This window comes from Chironomus tepperi, unplaced genomic scaffold, assembly GCF_022539635.2.
Source record: "Chironomus tepperi strain 1889 unplaced genomic scaffold, CSIRO-AGI_Ctep_v1 contig_79, whole genome shotgun sequence".
Classification (NCBI taxonomy): domain Eukaryota; kingdom Metazoa; phylum Arthropoda; class Insecta; order Diptera; family Chironomidae; genus Chironomus; species Chironomus tepperi.
Window position 1 is genome coordinate 137147 of NW_027226201.1, and position 15817 is coordinate 152963.

A 15817-nucleotide genomic window follows, 5' to 3' on the forward strand; every position below is an offset into this window, starting at 1 on the left:
CAGTACATTTAGATTTTGTAATTTTGTTAACAGTGACCGTCATTGATTGGTCGCAAAAATTATTCCATAATCGTCAATTTAAACCAGTGTTGGGCAACCTGAGAAAAGCTTATAGTAAACCCTCGAGGTGTTTGCCGCATGCGATTTCATTAGAGCCTTACCACCAAGGTTTGTCACGAAAATAAAACTTTGTCGACTACTAATTTAAACCATTCTCTTCAATTTCAATCATGTTTGCTCAAATATTAACCAAAACAACCGTAATTGGCTCGTAATAGTTTACAATATTTAATAGTATCTTAAAATCTAATCAACTTCATATTAAAATTCAAAAACATATCATTCAAAGTATTTTACCTTTCCACATGAAATTTCAATAAAAGCAATAATTATAGCTATTATCACCGTCCTCATAATTTTCTAAATTACAACAAAATTTAGATCAACAAAAATAAAATAAAAGCGTCAGATACTAACAAAGTGTGACTTTTGAGTGAAAATATATTTTTTACAATCATTGTCATGAAATCGCAGCATTAATACGTGACTTTTTTAATAACAGAACTAATTGATTCGATTAATTTTTTAAAATACGCAGAAAATTAGTTGTAAAAAAATCATGTTTTTAAGCCATTTTGCCGGGAAAATTGTGAGTTCAGTATGACATGAAATGATAAGAGAAGTGGCTCGATTGTGGAAAGGTTCAACCATTCGGTATCTAATTATTGAAAGGTAGATCCTGGAATCATCATTTGAAAGACTCGATTGGATTCGAGACTAGTTAAAAGAGTGGTTCGTATTCCATAATAAACTGTAGTCAATCTATGTCCAAGTTTCAGTATGGTGGCTTGGTAGACTTGTAACTTGAAAAATTCTCATTAGTCTTGTGACGCAGTTATAAATCTATGCTAAGATCAGCTTAGCTATGACACTATAATAGACTCTGTAGGAATAATCCATTTAATAATCAGAAAAACTCTATTTCTAAATAAATAATTCAATCTTTATTATCAAGTCCGTACCCAATGTTATCTTAACATTCAAAAACTTTAATCTCTATTCCAATATGGAGCTAGTTCAATAGACGATGCTAAATATGGAAATTCATTAACTTCATCTTCAGTTCCGAAAATTCTTTCATTCTCTTTTTCATCATTTAATCTTTCACTTTCCTCAATTTGAAGTCCTCCAGCAATGACTGGACTAAACATAATCGTATTTGTACTACTTGGAATCACTTCTTTTGTTACAACTAAAGCTGATCGTGCTGGAATTGTCCATTTAACTTCTGTTTGTTTATCAGCCGTTGTATAAGACCACGAAGTAAATGCTGGTCTTGTGCTGGTGACAGTTATTCGAGTTATCGATGTTGATGTTTTCGTTGGAATAACTGTTATTGTCGTTGCATCTGTACTTGTATATGTGGATGATGTCCTTGTTATTGTTGATGTGTCTAAAGTTGTCGTTGTTCTTGAGATTCTGGAATTTGATAAGTAAATTTAGTTTTTCTACATTAAGATCACGACTTCCGTGTAAAATGCAATGTAGTCCATGTAACATGTGAAATCAATGACATGAATGTGACATGAATGCAATATAGCATCCTTCTGACATGCAACATAGAATCAATGTGACATGCGACAGTTGTACAATTGTGACATGCAGCATAAAAGAAAACAAATCATATACAATTCCAAAAATTAAACTCACACAGTCGAAGTAGCCTTAGTGCTCGTCACAGTAGGAATCAACCATAATGTTGCAGTGTCACTTTGTGTTATGACAGTTGACTCGATAGTTGTCGTTGGTAAAGTAGTTATAGAAGATATAGATGGAGTCTCACTTGATGTAAATGTAAATGATCTTGTCGGTGTGACAGATACGAGAAATGTTGTGTACGAAAATGTTGATGTTGGTGTTGTGTAGATTAAGATGGATGGTGAAAGAGTTGTTGTGATTGTTGATGTTAATGTGACTGAAATTACAATAATAATTTATAAAATTGAACTTTAAAATTAAATTCTAAATTTTACTTGTCATTGTTGAAGGAACTGTGGACGTTGTAATGTCATAATTAATTTTTGTAGTCGTTAATGTTGACACAGTTTCAGCTAATGTTGTTGTGGTACGCAAAGTTGTTGTTTTAGTTGTTACACCACCAGTTAAACTTGTAGTTGCAGCAACACTTGATATAATTGTGCTAGCAGGTGCTGTGCTTGTTGTCGAAACTGTCTTGGTGACAGGAATTGTTGTTGTTATAGTCGTTGAAGTTTTTGATGTTGCTGTGACATTTGTCGATGGTGTAGATGTTGATGTAGTGTAAATTGTGGATGTTGACGTGTATGGAATTGTTGTTGTCGATTGAACTGTTGATGTGATCGTCCTAGTCGAAGTAAATGTCGGGAATGTTGATGTCGTGTAAGATGTGGATGATAAAATGTATAGTGCGACTGTTGATGGTATTGAGGTCCATGTTCTAGTTGTTAATGTGCTTGTAACTGTTGGAGCGGATGCTGTGGAAGTGACTGTATCCACAGTTGTATGTAAAGTTCCTGTCAACGTTTTAGTGATTGTAGAATATTCAGTTGACCAAATTGTGGATGCAGGAAGGGTTGTTGTTATTGTTGTTGATGAAGATACTGCTGGGAATGTGGATGTTGATGTAATTGTGCTGGAATTAATAGAAATTTTGAGATTTTTATATTTTGTAAGTTATTAAGTTACTTACTTTGCAGCAGCTGCATCTAAAGTTGAAATTGTCACTGTTCTAGTTGCAGGACTTGTAACTGTTTCTACAGGATTAGTTGCTGTTGAGGAAATAGTTTTAGTGATTGTTGATGTTTCAGCAATTGATGTCTCATAATGAGTATAAGTACTTGTCAAAGTAAATGTAGCTAGGTCTAGAATAATCAAATTTTTGTATTTTCAAAGAGTTTTAAAGAAAAATTCAATGCCTACATGACAATGTTGTCAAATATTTTGTGATTAAAGATGTTATAGTGCTTGTTAAAGTTGTGTCTTTAATTGTAACAGGCACAGTCGCCGTTGTTGTATAACTCGTAGTTGTTGGAGTTATAGTTATTGTAGCTGTTGCTGTACTAGTTGAATTTGTAGTTACTGTTGCTGTACTTGTAATGACGGTCTAAAAATGAACGAAAAATTCATAAAAAATTTCAAATTTCATAAAGTCAACCTACAGTATCCACAATGTTTGACAAAGTTGGTAATATCCGTGTAGATGTGACTGTTGTTGTACTTGCTGGAGCGTTAGATGTTGATGAAATGGTTCTAGTATAAATTTCAGTTAAAGTTGATGTTGTGATCGGTGTTGTTGAAATCTAGAAATAAAATTTGAAATTCTATTCAAATTATTGATAATTTACTCACAATGGATGTAAAGATTGTCGTTGGAGTCGCAAAAATAAAACTAGGAATTGTGATTGTTTCAGTCAATGTTGTGGTTGTGTAGCTTGGATACAGGACTGTAATCGTTGATGTTGTTCGAGTCACTGGAAGTGTGGTGATCTTTGTGGAAGTTACCACAGCTGCATCAGCATTATATGTAGTCAAAATTATGATGAGAAATGCTGTATAAGAGAAGCAAATAGGAATATTTTAAGTATGCATGCCAATTTTAATATTTGTAATTTTACCAAATATTTTCAAACTTAATCCCTTCATATTTATGTTTGTGCTTTAATTAAACTTTTAATTCACTAAGATTTAAAACTATTAAAATCCTTTATTGTACAAAATAAGTAAATATTAATGTTTAAAAACCCAAACTGAGCTACATTTCGACACGACACGATGCAGTATCGATGATATTCTAAATTAAACTAAAAGCTTAGAAAGCAATAGGAACCATAAACGCATCTCATTAAACTTTCTCAGAACTGGTTTGTCAACGGTTTTGCGTCCAAATGTTCATTCTTCTTATTATCTAATCTTTTAAATCTTAAATCATTTGTTTTGATGCGTGGTAAAATATGTTGAGTAATCGTAGAAGTCAGCAAAAAAAGGTAAATAGAATGTGATACAGAAGTTCAATGACTCGTAAAACTGGAAAAAGTTTGATTTATTATTTTTGAAAGTTAAAATTCAAATTTATTTAAGAACCAAACATTTATTTCACTAAATTCAAATCATTTTTCATTAAAAAATCTATTCAAATTCACCAAAAGCCTCCTCAATATTTAGAAGTTTAGTCATCATCATGCCCATTGAACTCGTCTCACTACTTTGAATTTCTTGATTCTTCCCAATTATTTTAGATGGAAATGGCAAAGTAAAAACAATAGACACTCCCGGCAGCACATTCATAGAAATTGTATAAGTCATTAAAAATTGAGTATAAGTGGAAGTAACTGTCGGAGTAGTCCATATAGTGTCCGTCCTGGTCAAAGTTACTGTCGTTGTATCAGCTGGAGCTGTTGTTGTAACAGTTGGAGTAATTGTACTGGTTATGGTCGTTGTTGTTGTCGTAAATGGAGTCGATGTGGATGTTAAGATCGTTGTGGTCAATGGAGTTGTATTTGATGTGATGGCTGATGTTGTGATTGTTCTGGTGACAGTTAAGAGTGGTGGGGTTTCTGTGATCGTTGTTGTGACTGTTGACTGCGATGAGATGATGGTTATTTCTATGGATTAAGATGAAGTTTTAGATAGAAATTTAAGAATTTTTCACAAAAACAAACCAAAAGTCACAAAAATCAAAAGACTTTGAAACTTCATTGTCACGAAATCTGATCAGCTTAACATCTAGAGAGAGACTAAAGAAGAGACACGAAAAATATTCAAATTTCTCATCTTTCACTGAATGAGTATGCATATCCAATATTACGATTTGTTTTGATATTCTCATATCTGATTCTACTTAATAACCAACGTAAAAAACTAGTTTTACATTCCATGTTCTACACTTCCTGTACAAAATTCTCAATTTTAGGCTAAAATTCAATCAAATTTCTCATTTAACTTTCAAATTCTAAACCATGAACCTCAAATTCTTGGTATCAACAATTTTTACCTTGACCTACGTGGCATTAGCCTCAACAACATCAGTTCAGTCTTGCACAGACGAGTGTTTAGCTGATGAAATTACAGCATTCGAAAACTTCAAGAAGGAATATCACAAATTTTACAACTCAGATGATCAAGAATGCACTGCACGCAAAATATTTTGCAAGAATTACCATCAAATTGTGACTCATAACAACGATCCTAATGCATCTTACAAAATGGCTATCACGTCAAGTATTGACCAATCGACTGATGACGTCCGATCAACAGGTTTTGTCGAGCTACCAGCGTCAGAAGTCACCAAACGTAACACAACGTCAGCTAAATTAATCAGAAAAGCTAAAAAAGTCAAAGCAAGTCAATATTCATCAAATACAGCTGAGGAATCTTCAGTATATGTCAATAATGGACCACTTACTGGACCCGTTAAAGATCAAGGCAATTGTGGAAGTTGTTGGGCATTTTGTGCTGCCGCTGTGCTACAATATCAAGCTAAAGTTTATCAAAATCGAACAATTGAAATTTCTGAGCAGGACTTAATGGAATGCAATGATTATTCAGATATTTATGGATGTAGTGGTGGAAATCCTCTATTTCCTATGATGTATGCTCATAAATCTGGAGTGGTTCCGATGGTCAAATATCCATATCGTCAAACTAAAGATTCTTGCAGAAGGTCATCTGAAATGGGACAAAGCTATCCAATTATAGGAGATGCAACTACGGTAATTTTAAAGCTCGAATTTCGTATGCAGCGATTAATGTTTCTGTGCAATTTAGGCTAATCCAAATGGAGATGAATCAGTTTTAAGGACGATAATTGATAGTTATGGTGTCGTCGCAACTGCAATGGGAACTACATCATCCTTTAGCTTTTACAGTAGTGGAGTCTTTAGTGATTCAACATGTCCAACGAAAATCAATCATTGTGTTGTAAGTTTGTTCAACTGTGTTTATTTTTGTCCATCTGATTCCATTTTGTTGTTACCGTCTGGTTCACTGTACTTCCGTTTATATTCATTTATGTCTTTCTGTGTTCTAAACCAAATTTTTATTTAATTTTCAAACAGGCTTTAGTTGGATATGGATCTAATGAATACCTTGGTGATTATTGGATCTTAAAAAATTCCTGGGTATGTTCACATAATTATTGAATGAAATAATTCTTAAAGTATAAATTTTAGGGCAGTGACTGGGGTGAGGCAGGATTTTTCAAATTAGAAAGAGGGGTAAATATGTGCGGAATTGAAACAGCTAACTACTACCTTCCAATTCCTTAATTGAGGTTCTCAGGATACACCTAAAGCTCAATAACAACTCGAATGAACAACTTGCTGATTTTTCAAATTATTGTCTTTTTATAAGGACCTTGTAACTAGTTGGACTTTATATTGAGTCAACTTGACTTGTGTCGATTTTCCTATTCAAAATTGGAGTCGACTTCGTGCTCTACTTGCAACAAGGCATTAAATACATTGACTAATCATCCAATTGTTCATTTGATCGTTATTCAAGGTGATAATTGTGTACAAAATAGTAGAAACTACCTCTGAAAATATAAAAATATATAAAAAGCCAATTTGTTATTTTTTATTTTATTTCAATTCATTTTCAATGAAAAATTCCAGTAAAACTAAAAAAAGATCAAAAAATGAAAACAATTTATTAATTCTTTAAAAGAAATTAAATTAGAAAATTAATAACTTTTTTCTTTGGTATAATTAACATCCCAAATAGATGTACGCAGCCTGAAATCCAACCCTACATTGCAGAGGGTCACAACCCTGGCTACGCCCATGCTACATTGAAAACTGACTACATTCTCGAGACTTAAAATCTACAAACAAAAAACCATTATCGACAAAATCTTCCTATAAATATCAATAAATTCCAACTAAAAACACAAAAATTGTCCGAAAAGTTTCTCACAAATTTATGGCAAATTCCGAAATCCACAATATTGCCACTTCCCATCATCTTCAAGATAACGAAAAATTTTCTCATTTTTGACTAAAACGTCAAGAATTTCAGATTCAATTATTCCGATAATAAATTCACTTATATATTTTAATATGGCATCAATTTTTGCACCATTTGGATGTATGACTAGATAAACCGTGGCCAATGACACTAGCTGTGCCTCACTATGACTACATAATTCAATATTTGATTGAGCTTTCTCGATTATCGATGATGTCTCACTACAATCGTCAACTGACTGCGAAGTTGAGCGAGCATTTGCAATTTTTGTACGTAAAAGGAGTTCCTTGACATTTGATTCACGAATCGATTCCTCCAAATCGGTTATTTTTGCCTCATTTTGCTTCTCTTTGGTACTTGTTTCCATTAATTTACGTTGTAGATTACGAATTGTCTCTTGCAGAACTTTGATTTGTTTGCTTTTAATTTCAGCATCTATTTTGTGGTCCCGTTGGGTGTCTGACTCGAGTTTGATGTCATGTGATAGAGCGCGAGATGAGCGGATGTCCTGGAAGTGGCAAATTTATAAAAGCATTACGATTAAGTTTGAATGAAGCTTGAAAACTATATAAAATCCCAAGAGTTGGTATATTACGTACCTTCTTCTTAAACTTGTCCAATTTCATCCTTTTGCTACTTCTGCTTGAATTGTCATCATCGCTCATTTCCATTTCATCGTTGTTATCCAAATTCTCATCCATTTGAAATGTTCTCACATCCTGATCATAAAATACACATCAAATAGAAAATAGTTTACAATAAAAATGGAACAATCTCAAGAATTTGTTGTAAAATTTATAGCTAACTGATTGAAATGTCTCAATTTTCAATCAATAAAATATGCTTTTATTTCTACTTAATTACCCGTTCAAAAATTTTTTAGCTAATAATCAAAAATTACTGTTCAATTTGCCTTTGAATCTCGCCTTTTTGGTCTTGCACCCTTCTTCAATTACTCACCTGGGTCATATCAATTGATTTTGACTATTTCAAGACTTTTTTTAAAAGCATAACCTACCCATTTGATGCTTTTGATGATAAAAGTGCGAGTTTCAATTCTAATTTTAGGAACTTAACTGCTTTCAGTTCTTGGATAGTTTCTATCGATAAACTGGGATTCTATATTTGTCTGATTTATATTTACCGATAATATTCGTGTTCCCAAAATATTTTTACATAAACTTATTATTTAAGCACAATCCTGAGCCACATAAATCAACTAAAGGCCTCTAATGAGGAATACATAATTTTAAGATATGCAGCTTGGGATCAGAGAATCGGGCAAATGCTTGTTTGTTTGGGAGGCTATGTAGAATGTTTTGAGTGAAACCAAGAAGGATTTGAGTGATCAAGACAGAGCTTGATGAATTAGAAGGTCTGAAGTGATCAGAGTCAATAGAGTCTTATCAATCAGAGTAGATTTAAGGAGAATGAGTGTAGAATTCAGGATCTGAGTGTTTAGAATGATCAAGTGAATCTGAATAATCAGCTCAGAATAATGAAAAATCTGAATGATCAGGAAGAATCAAAGCGAATCTGAGCGATCAGAGCAAAGACATGGAGATTCTGCGAGATCAGGGCAGAGCCAAGGAGTATCTGAATGATCAAGGCAAAACCAATCATCAAGGATTGTCCAAAACATGAAGCACTTGCCCATTTTAAGCAACATTTTGATTGTTGTGCATTTAAAAACTCAATTTTAAATCTGAATTCAAAATAAATTGTGATAAACAGCCAATTGTGAAATGAAAATAACAAAAAAAAAATGAAATAAAATAATGAACTTCATGCCTTTTATAAGCAAATAAAAATATTTTCTAGCATTTCTTCTCCTTTTTACCCCATTTGCACTGCCTGAGTGCTTAACTCAACATTCGATATCATTTGAAATTTGAACATATTTAATCAAAAATAAATAAATAAAATAAATTTGCATACATACCGACGCCTGCTTGCACCACTGGTCAATGTTCTTCCTTTGTGGCTTCGTGAAATGATCCCAGACTTTCTTATGACTTGCCGCATTAAATACTTTCTCAATTTGATTGACTTTTTTATGATTTTTTTTTTTTCAAAATATGTTTTTGTAGGGATTAAATTTTCATATAAAAGATTTAAACAATTATAAAAATTATGAGATTAATAATCAAAAAAAGTATAAAAATTAAGAAAATTTGTGAGCAACATAAAAATATTTTTGAGGTTATGATAAGGATGGAAATATTTTGTAAAGTTTGTGTTTTAAATTATTTTAATTTTTTGGGTTTTTTTTTTTTAAATTTTGATTTTTTTCATAGTTTTAGAGATTTTGGAACTTTTTTGAATTATTTAAAATTTTTGAATATTTTTTAAGTTAATTTATTAAAATTTGAATTTTTACTTTAATTTTTTTAGATTTTTTTTGAAGTTTTTAAATTTTTAGTTTTTTGCAATTTTAAAATCTTTCAAAATTTTTGGTATACTTAAGCTTTCCGAATTTTTTTTCACTGTTATTTACATTTTATAAGTTCTTCAAAATTATTAAATTTATGTGTTAAGACGATCAGTCACAGTAAGCAAAAAAGATTTTAAAATATGAAAAATTTCAGCTTTTTGATAGGCAATAAAAGAGACTAGATGGTTACTTACAAAAAGCTATTCAAATTTGATAATTCTTTGAAAATAAAATCCAATTCAAATTCAATTTAAAAATATGAAAACATAAAAAATTTAGTGCAAAATGAATGAAAAGTTTTGAATAAATAAAAGTAAAATTAACAAGGAATTTAATAGAAAATAAACATTACCGTCAATAATTTTGCTTATGGATTAAGATTTGGAATGATTTGACACCAATTTAATAATGATAGGATGCGGAAGGATACAGAATGTTGAATGTTTTGCAATGTTTTGATTTGTAGGTTTTTGGGAATTTGAAGTCATTTAATCTAGAATTTCAAATTACTTGCCAGGTTTTCTAACATTTTTAATTTTAAAGATTTTATTTATTGCGAATTTTCTCATGAATCAATCAAACTTTAGCTTAGTACTAATTTAAAATTCAATGTTTTACTACAAGGTGACCAATGTCACCCTGTATTTTTAATCACCCTGTATTTTTAGTCACCCTGTCCTAACTTTTCATCTAAGATTAATAATTTAAACAACCCCAAATAAAAACATTGCAAAATCTCAACAACTAAAAAGTAATGTTTTGTGATAAAAAGAAACAAAATTTGATCGAGTCTCAAATCACCATAGTTAGTGTGCCATGTGCTCATTCCTGTTCTTCATCAACACATAGAAAATAACTGATTTAGTCTAAATCCAACAAAGACATTTCTACTCACATTGTTCAATCATTTTGGTCATTTGTTGCTTGTAGTGATTCCTAGCCTCATTCATCTCATCCTCAAATTGAGTTTTTTCATTGAGTAGTCGCCGGATGTGCGAATTTGCACTTTGAATCATCGAGTAAAAAATGTTTGAATTTTTCTTTGAGCAGTCACCGCGCTCAAGCCACAATGCTAGTGTTTGAACAGCTTTCAAAAATGTTTCATCACTTTTGATTTTTTCAGCGACATTCGTTGCTTCATGGTCCGTATAATGTGGCACAATTGGTGGCGATGTTGATCGATTTCGATCCTTTTCACGATGTCTTTGTTCTCTTTGATGTTGTCGTTGCTTACATTCAAACTCATATTGATCATCTCTTGCCTGTGCATAGTCAACATGTAGCCGACCGGTATTCGTTGGATCATTATTGTTGCCAATTTTGACTCGATATCCACTTAAATATATTGCACTGTCCACAGATGCTTCAAACACAAATCGAATGTGACAAAAGTTCTTTTTGGATAGTCTCAAAGTTGTTATTTCCCCACAACGCTCAAATATTTCATGAATAATTCCTTCCGTGATATTTTCTGGCAATCCACCAACAAAAACAGTCCGACAGCCTGACGGACGCTCTCTAGTCGATGGCGGTGGAGCGTTTGGATTTGGTGGAATCAACGTGCAACTTGGACAATGAATGACTTCCTTAACTTGACCTCCATTGCCTTCATTCTTTTGATTTTCTTGGTTCTGTTGTCCTAAATTCTGTGGAAGGTTCAAGATGGTCGGAAACTGCTGGATACCTAACAGTGATGGATCCATCATGACTCCTGGCAACATCATAAATGACTGAGGAATAATTCCATTAAATACAATATCTGAATTGTTTCCATTTCCATTTTCACAACCAGCATCCGAATGGTCACAATTATTTGACGAATTATCATTTGGATTTTCGAGATCCATAGCTTGAGCTTGCGCGAAGAGAGATTCATTCTTTTGAGATTGTTGTTGTTGCTGATGTTGTTGAGCTTGATGATGATGCTGATGATGTAGATGGGGATGTTGTTGTGATGGATGCGATTGTTGTGGTTGGTGGGTTGTTGTTGCTTGTAGGAGTTTTGGGAGAAATGAACTTGTGTTCGGTGCGATGAGATCTAAAAGGAGAGAAAATATTTTTGCAATTTAGAACTTGCAGGCATAAGTGTAGTCAGCATTTATTTGGATTATAGAGACACCATTTAGTGGAGGTTTTGACATCAACTGTGATTTCCACCTGTGCGTGCAACGAGACTTTCTAGTTTAGGTTTCGAGATTAATCGATACCGAGACTTCGAAGAATTTCGTTGTAGTTTCAGCCTCAGTCTCGGTCTTAAAAAACAGATGAAATCGAGACTTACGGAAACCCTAGACCCTTTCCAGATATTTTTGATGACAGGTTTATTGCACATTATTGACTCGAAAGTAGAAGCTTGAAAATTACATTTAAATGGATATGCAATTTCAAAGAATTTTTTTTCCAAGTATTCATGTTGAAATCCGCCTATTTGTACAAATGTTGATGTAACTTGAGTTGGTTAGCCCTTTATAGTGATTTTGTCAGATTTCTTTTAAATGTTTCATCATTATTTTTAAACAGAGCTCGAAGTCGATATGCTTGAAGTCGATTCGAGTCGACTTAAATGTCTGGTCCGCTTGACTCGATTTCGAGCTCTGTTTTTAAATGAACAGACATCCAAAAAACACAAGACACATAAATTTTCACTATATTCGAATTATATAAAGTTTGAAAATTCTGACAAAATTCACACAAAAGACAGCATATTTAGTTCGTCAACTCATTAGAAATTGCCTTGAACAATAAATCAAAGCATTGTAAACTGCTTATACACAGCAAATTAGATCGAATTACAATATTTTTTCTGGTATTTTAATATTGATAATCAGTCTTCCTTGTGAGAAATTTGTCAGATTTACAATCTGCGTTTTTCTGCAAATTATGCATCAAATGGCAGTATTTGTGAAATTTTTTTCTTGAAATTTGGCAGAAAACTGATAAAAATTTTGCAGAATTCTGCCGAACTTATGAGTTTTGTTAGAAATTTGACAAAATCTAATTGTCCTTTTTAGTTAGGCTGGAAAACTATCAAAAAATCTGCTAAATTTTTGAGATTTTTTGCAATAGAAATAATGTAAGAATTTTAAATATTCTGACAAAATTCATACAATATCTTCATCCCACAACCGCCACAAATTGTAACACAATCTGCATCAGAAACTTGAGAGAACTTCAATCTTTATGTCTAATTCCAACAACAGTTTTAGAAAACAACATTAACTCATTAAAATCTAATTCATCCAATTGACACATCCGTTCCGTTTTGTAGTCATATTCATAGAGTCTTTGCACATATCTCACTCTTATGAGCTATATTGGAAATTAAATTCTTATCTCAGTGCATTTGACTTTTGCTATTTTAATTGAAAACAATTTTGCGGATGAATAAATCAATCGATTTGGCCTCAAAATGTAAAAAAAAATCACTCCACATTTTTTTTCTTATTTTTCCATTTAAACAAATGAAAATTTTCACAATTTTCACGAGAAAAATTTTCATTTTTAACTTTTCACATTTTTTATAGATTTTTTAAACTTACGCATTGGTGGCATTGCACTCTGCAGTGGATTGTAGTTAAATGACATCTTTTTGGTTGATTTAACCACAATTTAATTTGATTTTTCTAATTTTTCACTAAAAATTCACTTCATTGCAAAATTTTCCTTCCTTTATTTTTCTTGTTGCTCAAAAAGTTTTTTATTTTTGTTATTTAGAATATTTTTGCTTTGATGTTGCTCGGTTGTGGTGGATTCTGGATAAATGGAAACGGATTTTTGTGATTTGAATGACTTTGTTGAAGTTGTGTTTGAATTTTTCTAGACCGTTAATTTTTTGAGAAAAGCTGGTTTGAATTTTTAAATGCCGTTAAGAAAATTTGTGAAAATTAAATTTATTGTTCAAAATTTGGATTTTTTTTAAAAATTCTAGCTTTAAATTAAACAATATTAAACTTAAGATTCAAGAAATCTAATCTCAAAATTCAAGAATATTAACCTCAAAATCTAAGAATTCTAATTTTAAAATATATAAATTAACATGCAGAATCGGAAATAATATTACAAATTTTCTATTTTATCTAAAATATTCCAAAATACCACAAATAATTTGACCATATTCATTCAAAACCAACATTAATTTACCATTAAATTGCACTAAAAAGCCGCTAAAATCCAAAAACACAAATTCTCTGGCAAAATAAAATAATCACGAGACAGTCTCAAAAGAGTATGTTACTACGGGTCATAGACACAGCCGAACAATAGCGAGAATGATGAATTGAATTAAGCCACATATTTATGGTAAAAATAAGCAAAACTGTAAACCACGATTTCATCGGAAATTGATGATTTTTTTAATTATCTGCGGCAATTATCTGACTTTTTTTTGATTCATCATGAAAAAGAGTTTTGATTTTGGCTTTTGTTGTTTTGGGTATGAATGAGACATCGCCCGATTTTGCTCTGTATTCATTTGTGATTGTTTTTGACGCTTTATTATCAGAAAAATGCTCTTGTTGGTCATATTTGACAGGCAAGATCAGTATTGTCTAAACTTTTTTTGTGCCACGACAAACATTGGTTGTAAGCCATTGACATGACATTCCATTGTGCCGCGGCACACAGTTTTAGCATTACTGGGCTATACAAAAACTGCAAGAAGAAGTCACAGAGACATTTTCAGTTTTTAACATGGGTCTGTTCACTTATTACTGGATTCGCATCAATTAAATATTATTCATTTAATGCTCAGGATCCTGACCTATTGTTTTTAAAAGTTCATTACTATTCCTTAATTATACTAAATACTTTTGAAATTCAAAACTACTTTTTTGTGATCCAAGACGTGATCTGACAGGGTAAATGAGCTTGATTCATCTAGTCACATCTGTTACTAGTTCCAGTTTGGATTCTTAATTAAAATATTGTAATAAATTAATTAATGATATGAGCACACTTCAAATTTTGAGATAAGAAAGCCTAATTCCAGATGCTCACTCAAGCAGACATTGAGCATGCTCACATGGTAATATGATTCCATCTCTAATTGTCTATTGAGATCATCAAAGATGATTCAACAATTTATCACATAAATTCATTCTCATCTCATATACCTCACCCAACATTCATCTCCAATAGATGTCACTAAGTGTCCATAAAAGAAAAAATTCAATCCAATTTCAACCTTACAGTGTTGCCACATTTTCCAATACAAATAATCCTCAATTTCATCAGTTATAAAAAAATGTAATCGCATCACTCCATAGAAATTTAAGTATCTCATCAAGCACACCTCTCCTCGGCTTAAAATTCTTTGGCACATGCCAAAAAAGCAAGATTTTCTTAATTAACACTCTGCATGCATTAATTGAATTAGTTGAGATTAACACACATTCTCTCACTTACTCTAATCTATTTCAGGCTGTGTCTGAATCTAAAGAATTGGAATAAAAATAATAATCACTAACAATTATTCATTCAAGTGAACCTCGCGATGCTGTATTTGGAAAGGCATGAAGAATTGAATTAATGAAGAGATCGATAGACTGCGAGATGTAATTTAAATGCCATAAGAAAAATTATAATTCTATTGAAATGGCATTAAAGAATTTTCTAAATCAAATCTTTTTATATGAAACAATAAATGATTGAATTATTTTTTTGGAAAAATCAAATTCTTTTATTTTTTGAAGCTGTATGAGCTTTGGTGTTGATCTTCAAAGAGAGTTGCTTGATTAGTTGTATTTTGTTGTGGTTGATTGAATTGTGTAATATTAAGAACAATCGGAATGAGCACATAAATGTGGTTTAGAAAAATATGAAAATAAGAAACTTTGAACCAAGATGACTAAACCTTATTTTTAGATAGACCTAACTGAAATTACTTAATTTTGCATCGAGATGACCATACTTTTTATCTAGATGACCAAGTATAAATAACTAAACTTTCAACTGAAATTGCTAAATTCTTTACTGTTACGAGTTCAAGATTTGTATCGAGATGATCTAATTTGTGACCTAGAGGTAGGGTGGCTAGAGGATTTTTGCAAAATATCGGGACACGTTTGGAAAAATTCGGGACATGTCTAAGTTCGCCACTTTTTGGATACTTTTTAACAATTTTAAGTGGTAATATTCTAAGAACTATTTGAATAAAGCAAGATACTTGCGAAAATGTGCAGAAATGTGTCATGGCCTGAGCTTGAACCTGGGACATTTTGCGGCTTTGTCGGGACACAGCAGCAAGGCTGAAAAGTACAGCAGTGTCCCGGCAAAAATACAGCAGATGACCGCCCGTCCTAGAGGACCAAAATGACTAAAGATTCAACTAAAATTACCAAACTTCTAATCAAGATGACAACTGAGTTGACAAATTTCTTGCCA

General features: G+C 32.0%; 3 protein-coding genes and 1 long non-coding RNA gene across 4 annotated transcripts; 1 reads left to right on the plus strand and 3 right to left on the minus strand.

Moving 5' to 3' along the window:
* Positions 1-1027: 1027 nt before the first annotated feature.
* On the minus strand, positions 1028-2861 carry LOC139085668 (uncharacterized). Its single transcript, XM_070633780.1, has 4 exons — positions 2797-2861; positions 2034-2671; positions 1711-1975; positions 1028-1479 (listed from the first exon to the last, which is right to left on the minus strand). The coding sequence occupies exons 1-4, from the start codon at positions 2859-2861 to the stop codon at positions 1050-1052; spliced, it is 1398 nt and encodes a 465-aa protein (XP_070489881.1). The 3' UTR covers positions 1028-1049.
* A 1245-nt stretch (positions 2862-4106) lies between these two features.
* LOC139085659 (uncharacterized) lies at positions 4107-4807 on the minus strand. The gene is made up of 2 exons (XR_011543943.1): positions 4698-4807; positions 4107-4640 (listed from the first exon to the last, which is right to left on the minus strand). It is a non-coding gene; the product is annotated as an uncharacterized lncRNA (long non-coding RNA).
* Positions 4808-5010: 203 nt separating this feature from the next.
* On the plus strand, positions 5011-6302 carry LOC139085669 (pro-cathepsin H-like). The gene is made up of 4 exons (XM_070633781.1): positions 5011-5747; positions 5803-5955; positions 6093-6155; positions 6207-6302. Exons 1-4 carry the CDS (start codon positions 5241-5243, stop codon positions 6300-6302), a joined length of 819 nt encoding a protein of 272 aa, XP_070489882.1. The 5' UTR covers positions 5011-5240.
* Positions 6303-6601: 299 nt separating this feature from the next.
* LOC139085653 (ecto-NOX disulfide-thiol exchanger 2) lies at positions 6602-13116 on the minus strand. The gene is made up of 5 exons (XM_070633765.1): positions 12976-13116; positions 10332-11474; positions 8945-9051; positions 7602-7721; positions 6602-7510 (listed from the first exon to the last, which is right to left on the minus strand). The coding sequence occupies exons 1-5, from the start codon at positions 13019-13021 to the stop codon at positions 6956-6958; spliced, it is 1971 nt and encodes a 656-aa protein (XP_070489866.1). The 5' UTR covers positions 13022-13116; the 3' UTR covers positions 6602-6955.
* Positions 13117-15817: the final 2701 nt, after the last annotated feature.

Bases quoted from the DNA above. Each gene is read 5' to 3' on its own strand.
- LOC139085668 (XM_070633780.1), bottom strand. From the start codon at position 2,861: ATGAGACATCAATTGCTGAAACATCAACAATCACTAAAACTATTTCCT. The intron at 2,672-2,796 runs GTAGAAACAGTT...TATTAATTCCAG, and splicing joins CCTCAACAGCAACTAATCCT to CACAATTACATCAACATCCA. The intron at 1,480-1,710 runs GTGAGTTTAATT...ATCAAATTCCAG, and splicing joins ACTAAGGCTACTTCGACTGT to AATCTCAAGAACAACGACAA.
- LOC139085669 (XM_070633781.1), top strand. From the start codon at position 5,241: ATGGCTATCACGTCAAGTATTGACCAATCGACTGATGACGTCCGATCA. The intron at 5,748-5,802 runs GTAATTTTAAAG...TGTGCAATTTAG, and splicing joins TTATAGGAGATGCAACTACG to GCTAATCCAAATGGAGATGA. The intron at 5,956-6,092 runs GTAAGTTTGTTC...ATTTTCAAACAG, and splicing joins CGAAAATCAATCATTGTGTT to GCTTTAGTTGGATATGGATC.
- LOC139085653 (XM_070633765.1), bottom strand. From the start codon at position 13,021: ATGTCATTTAACTACAATCCACTGCAGAGTGCAATGCCACCAATGC. The intron at 11,475-12,975 runs GTAAGTTTAAAA...CTCTCCTTTTAG, and splicing joins GAGTGCAATGCCACCAATGC to ATCTCATCGCACCGAACACA. The intron at 9,052-10,331 runs GTGAGTAGAAAT...ATCATAAAAAAG, and splicing joins GACCAAAATGATTGAACAAT to TCAATCAAATTGAGAAAGTA.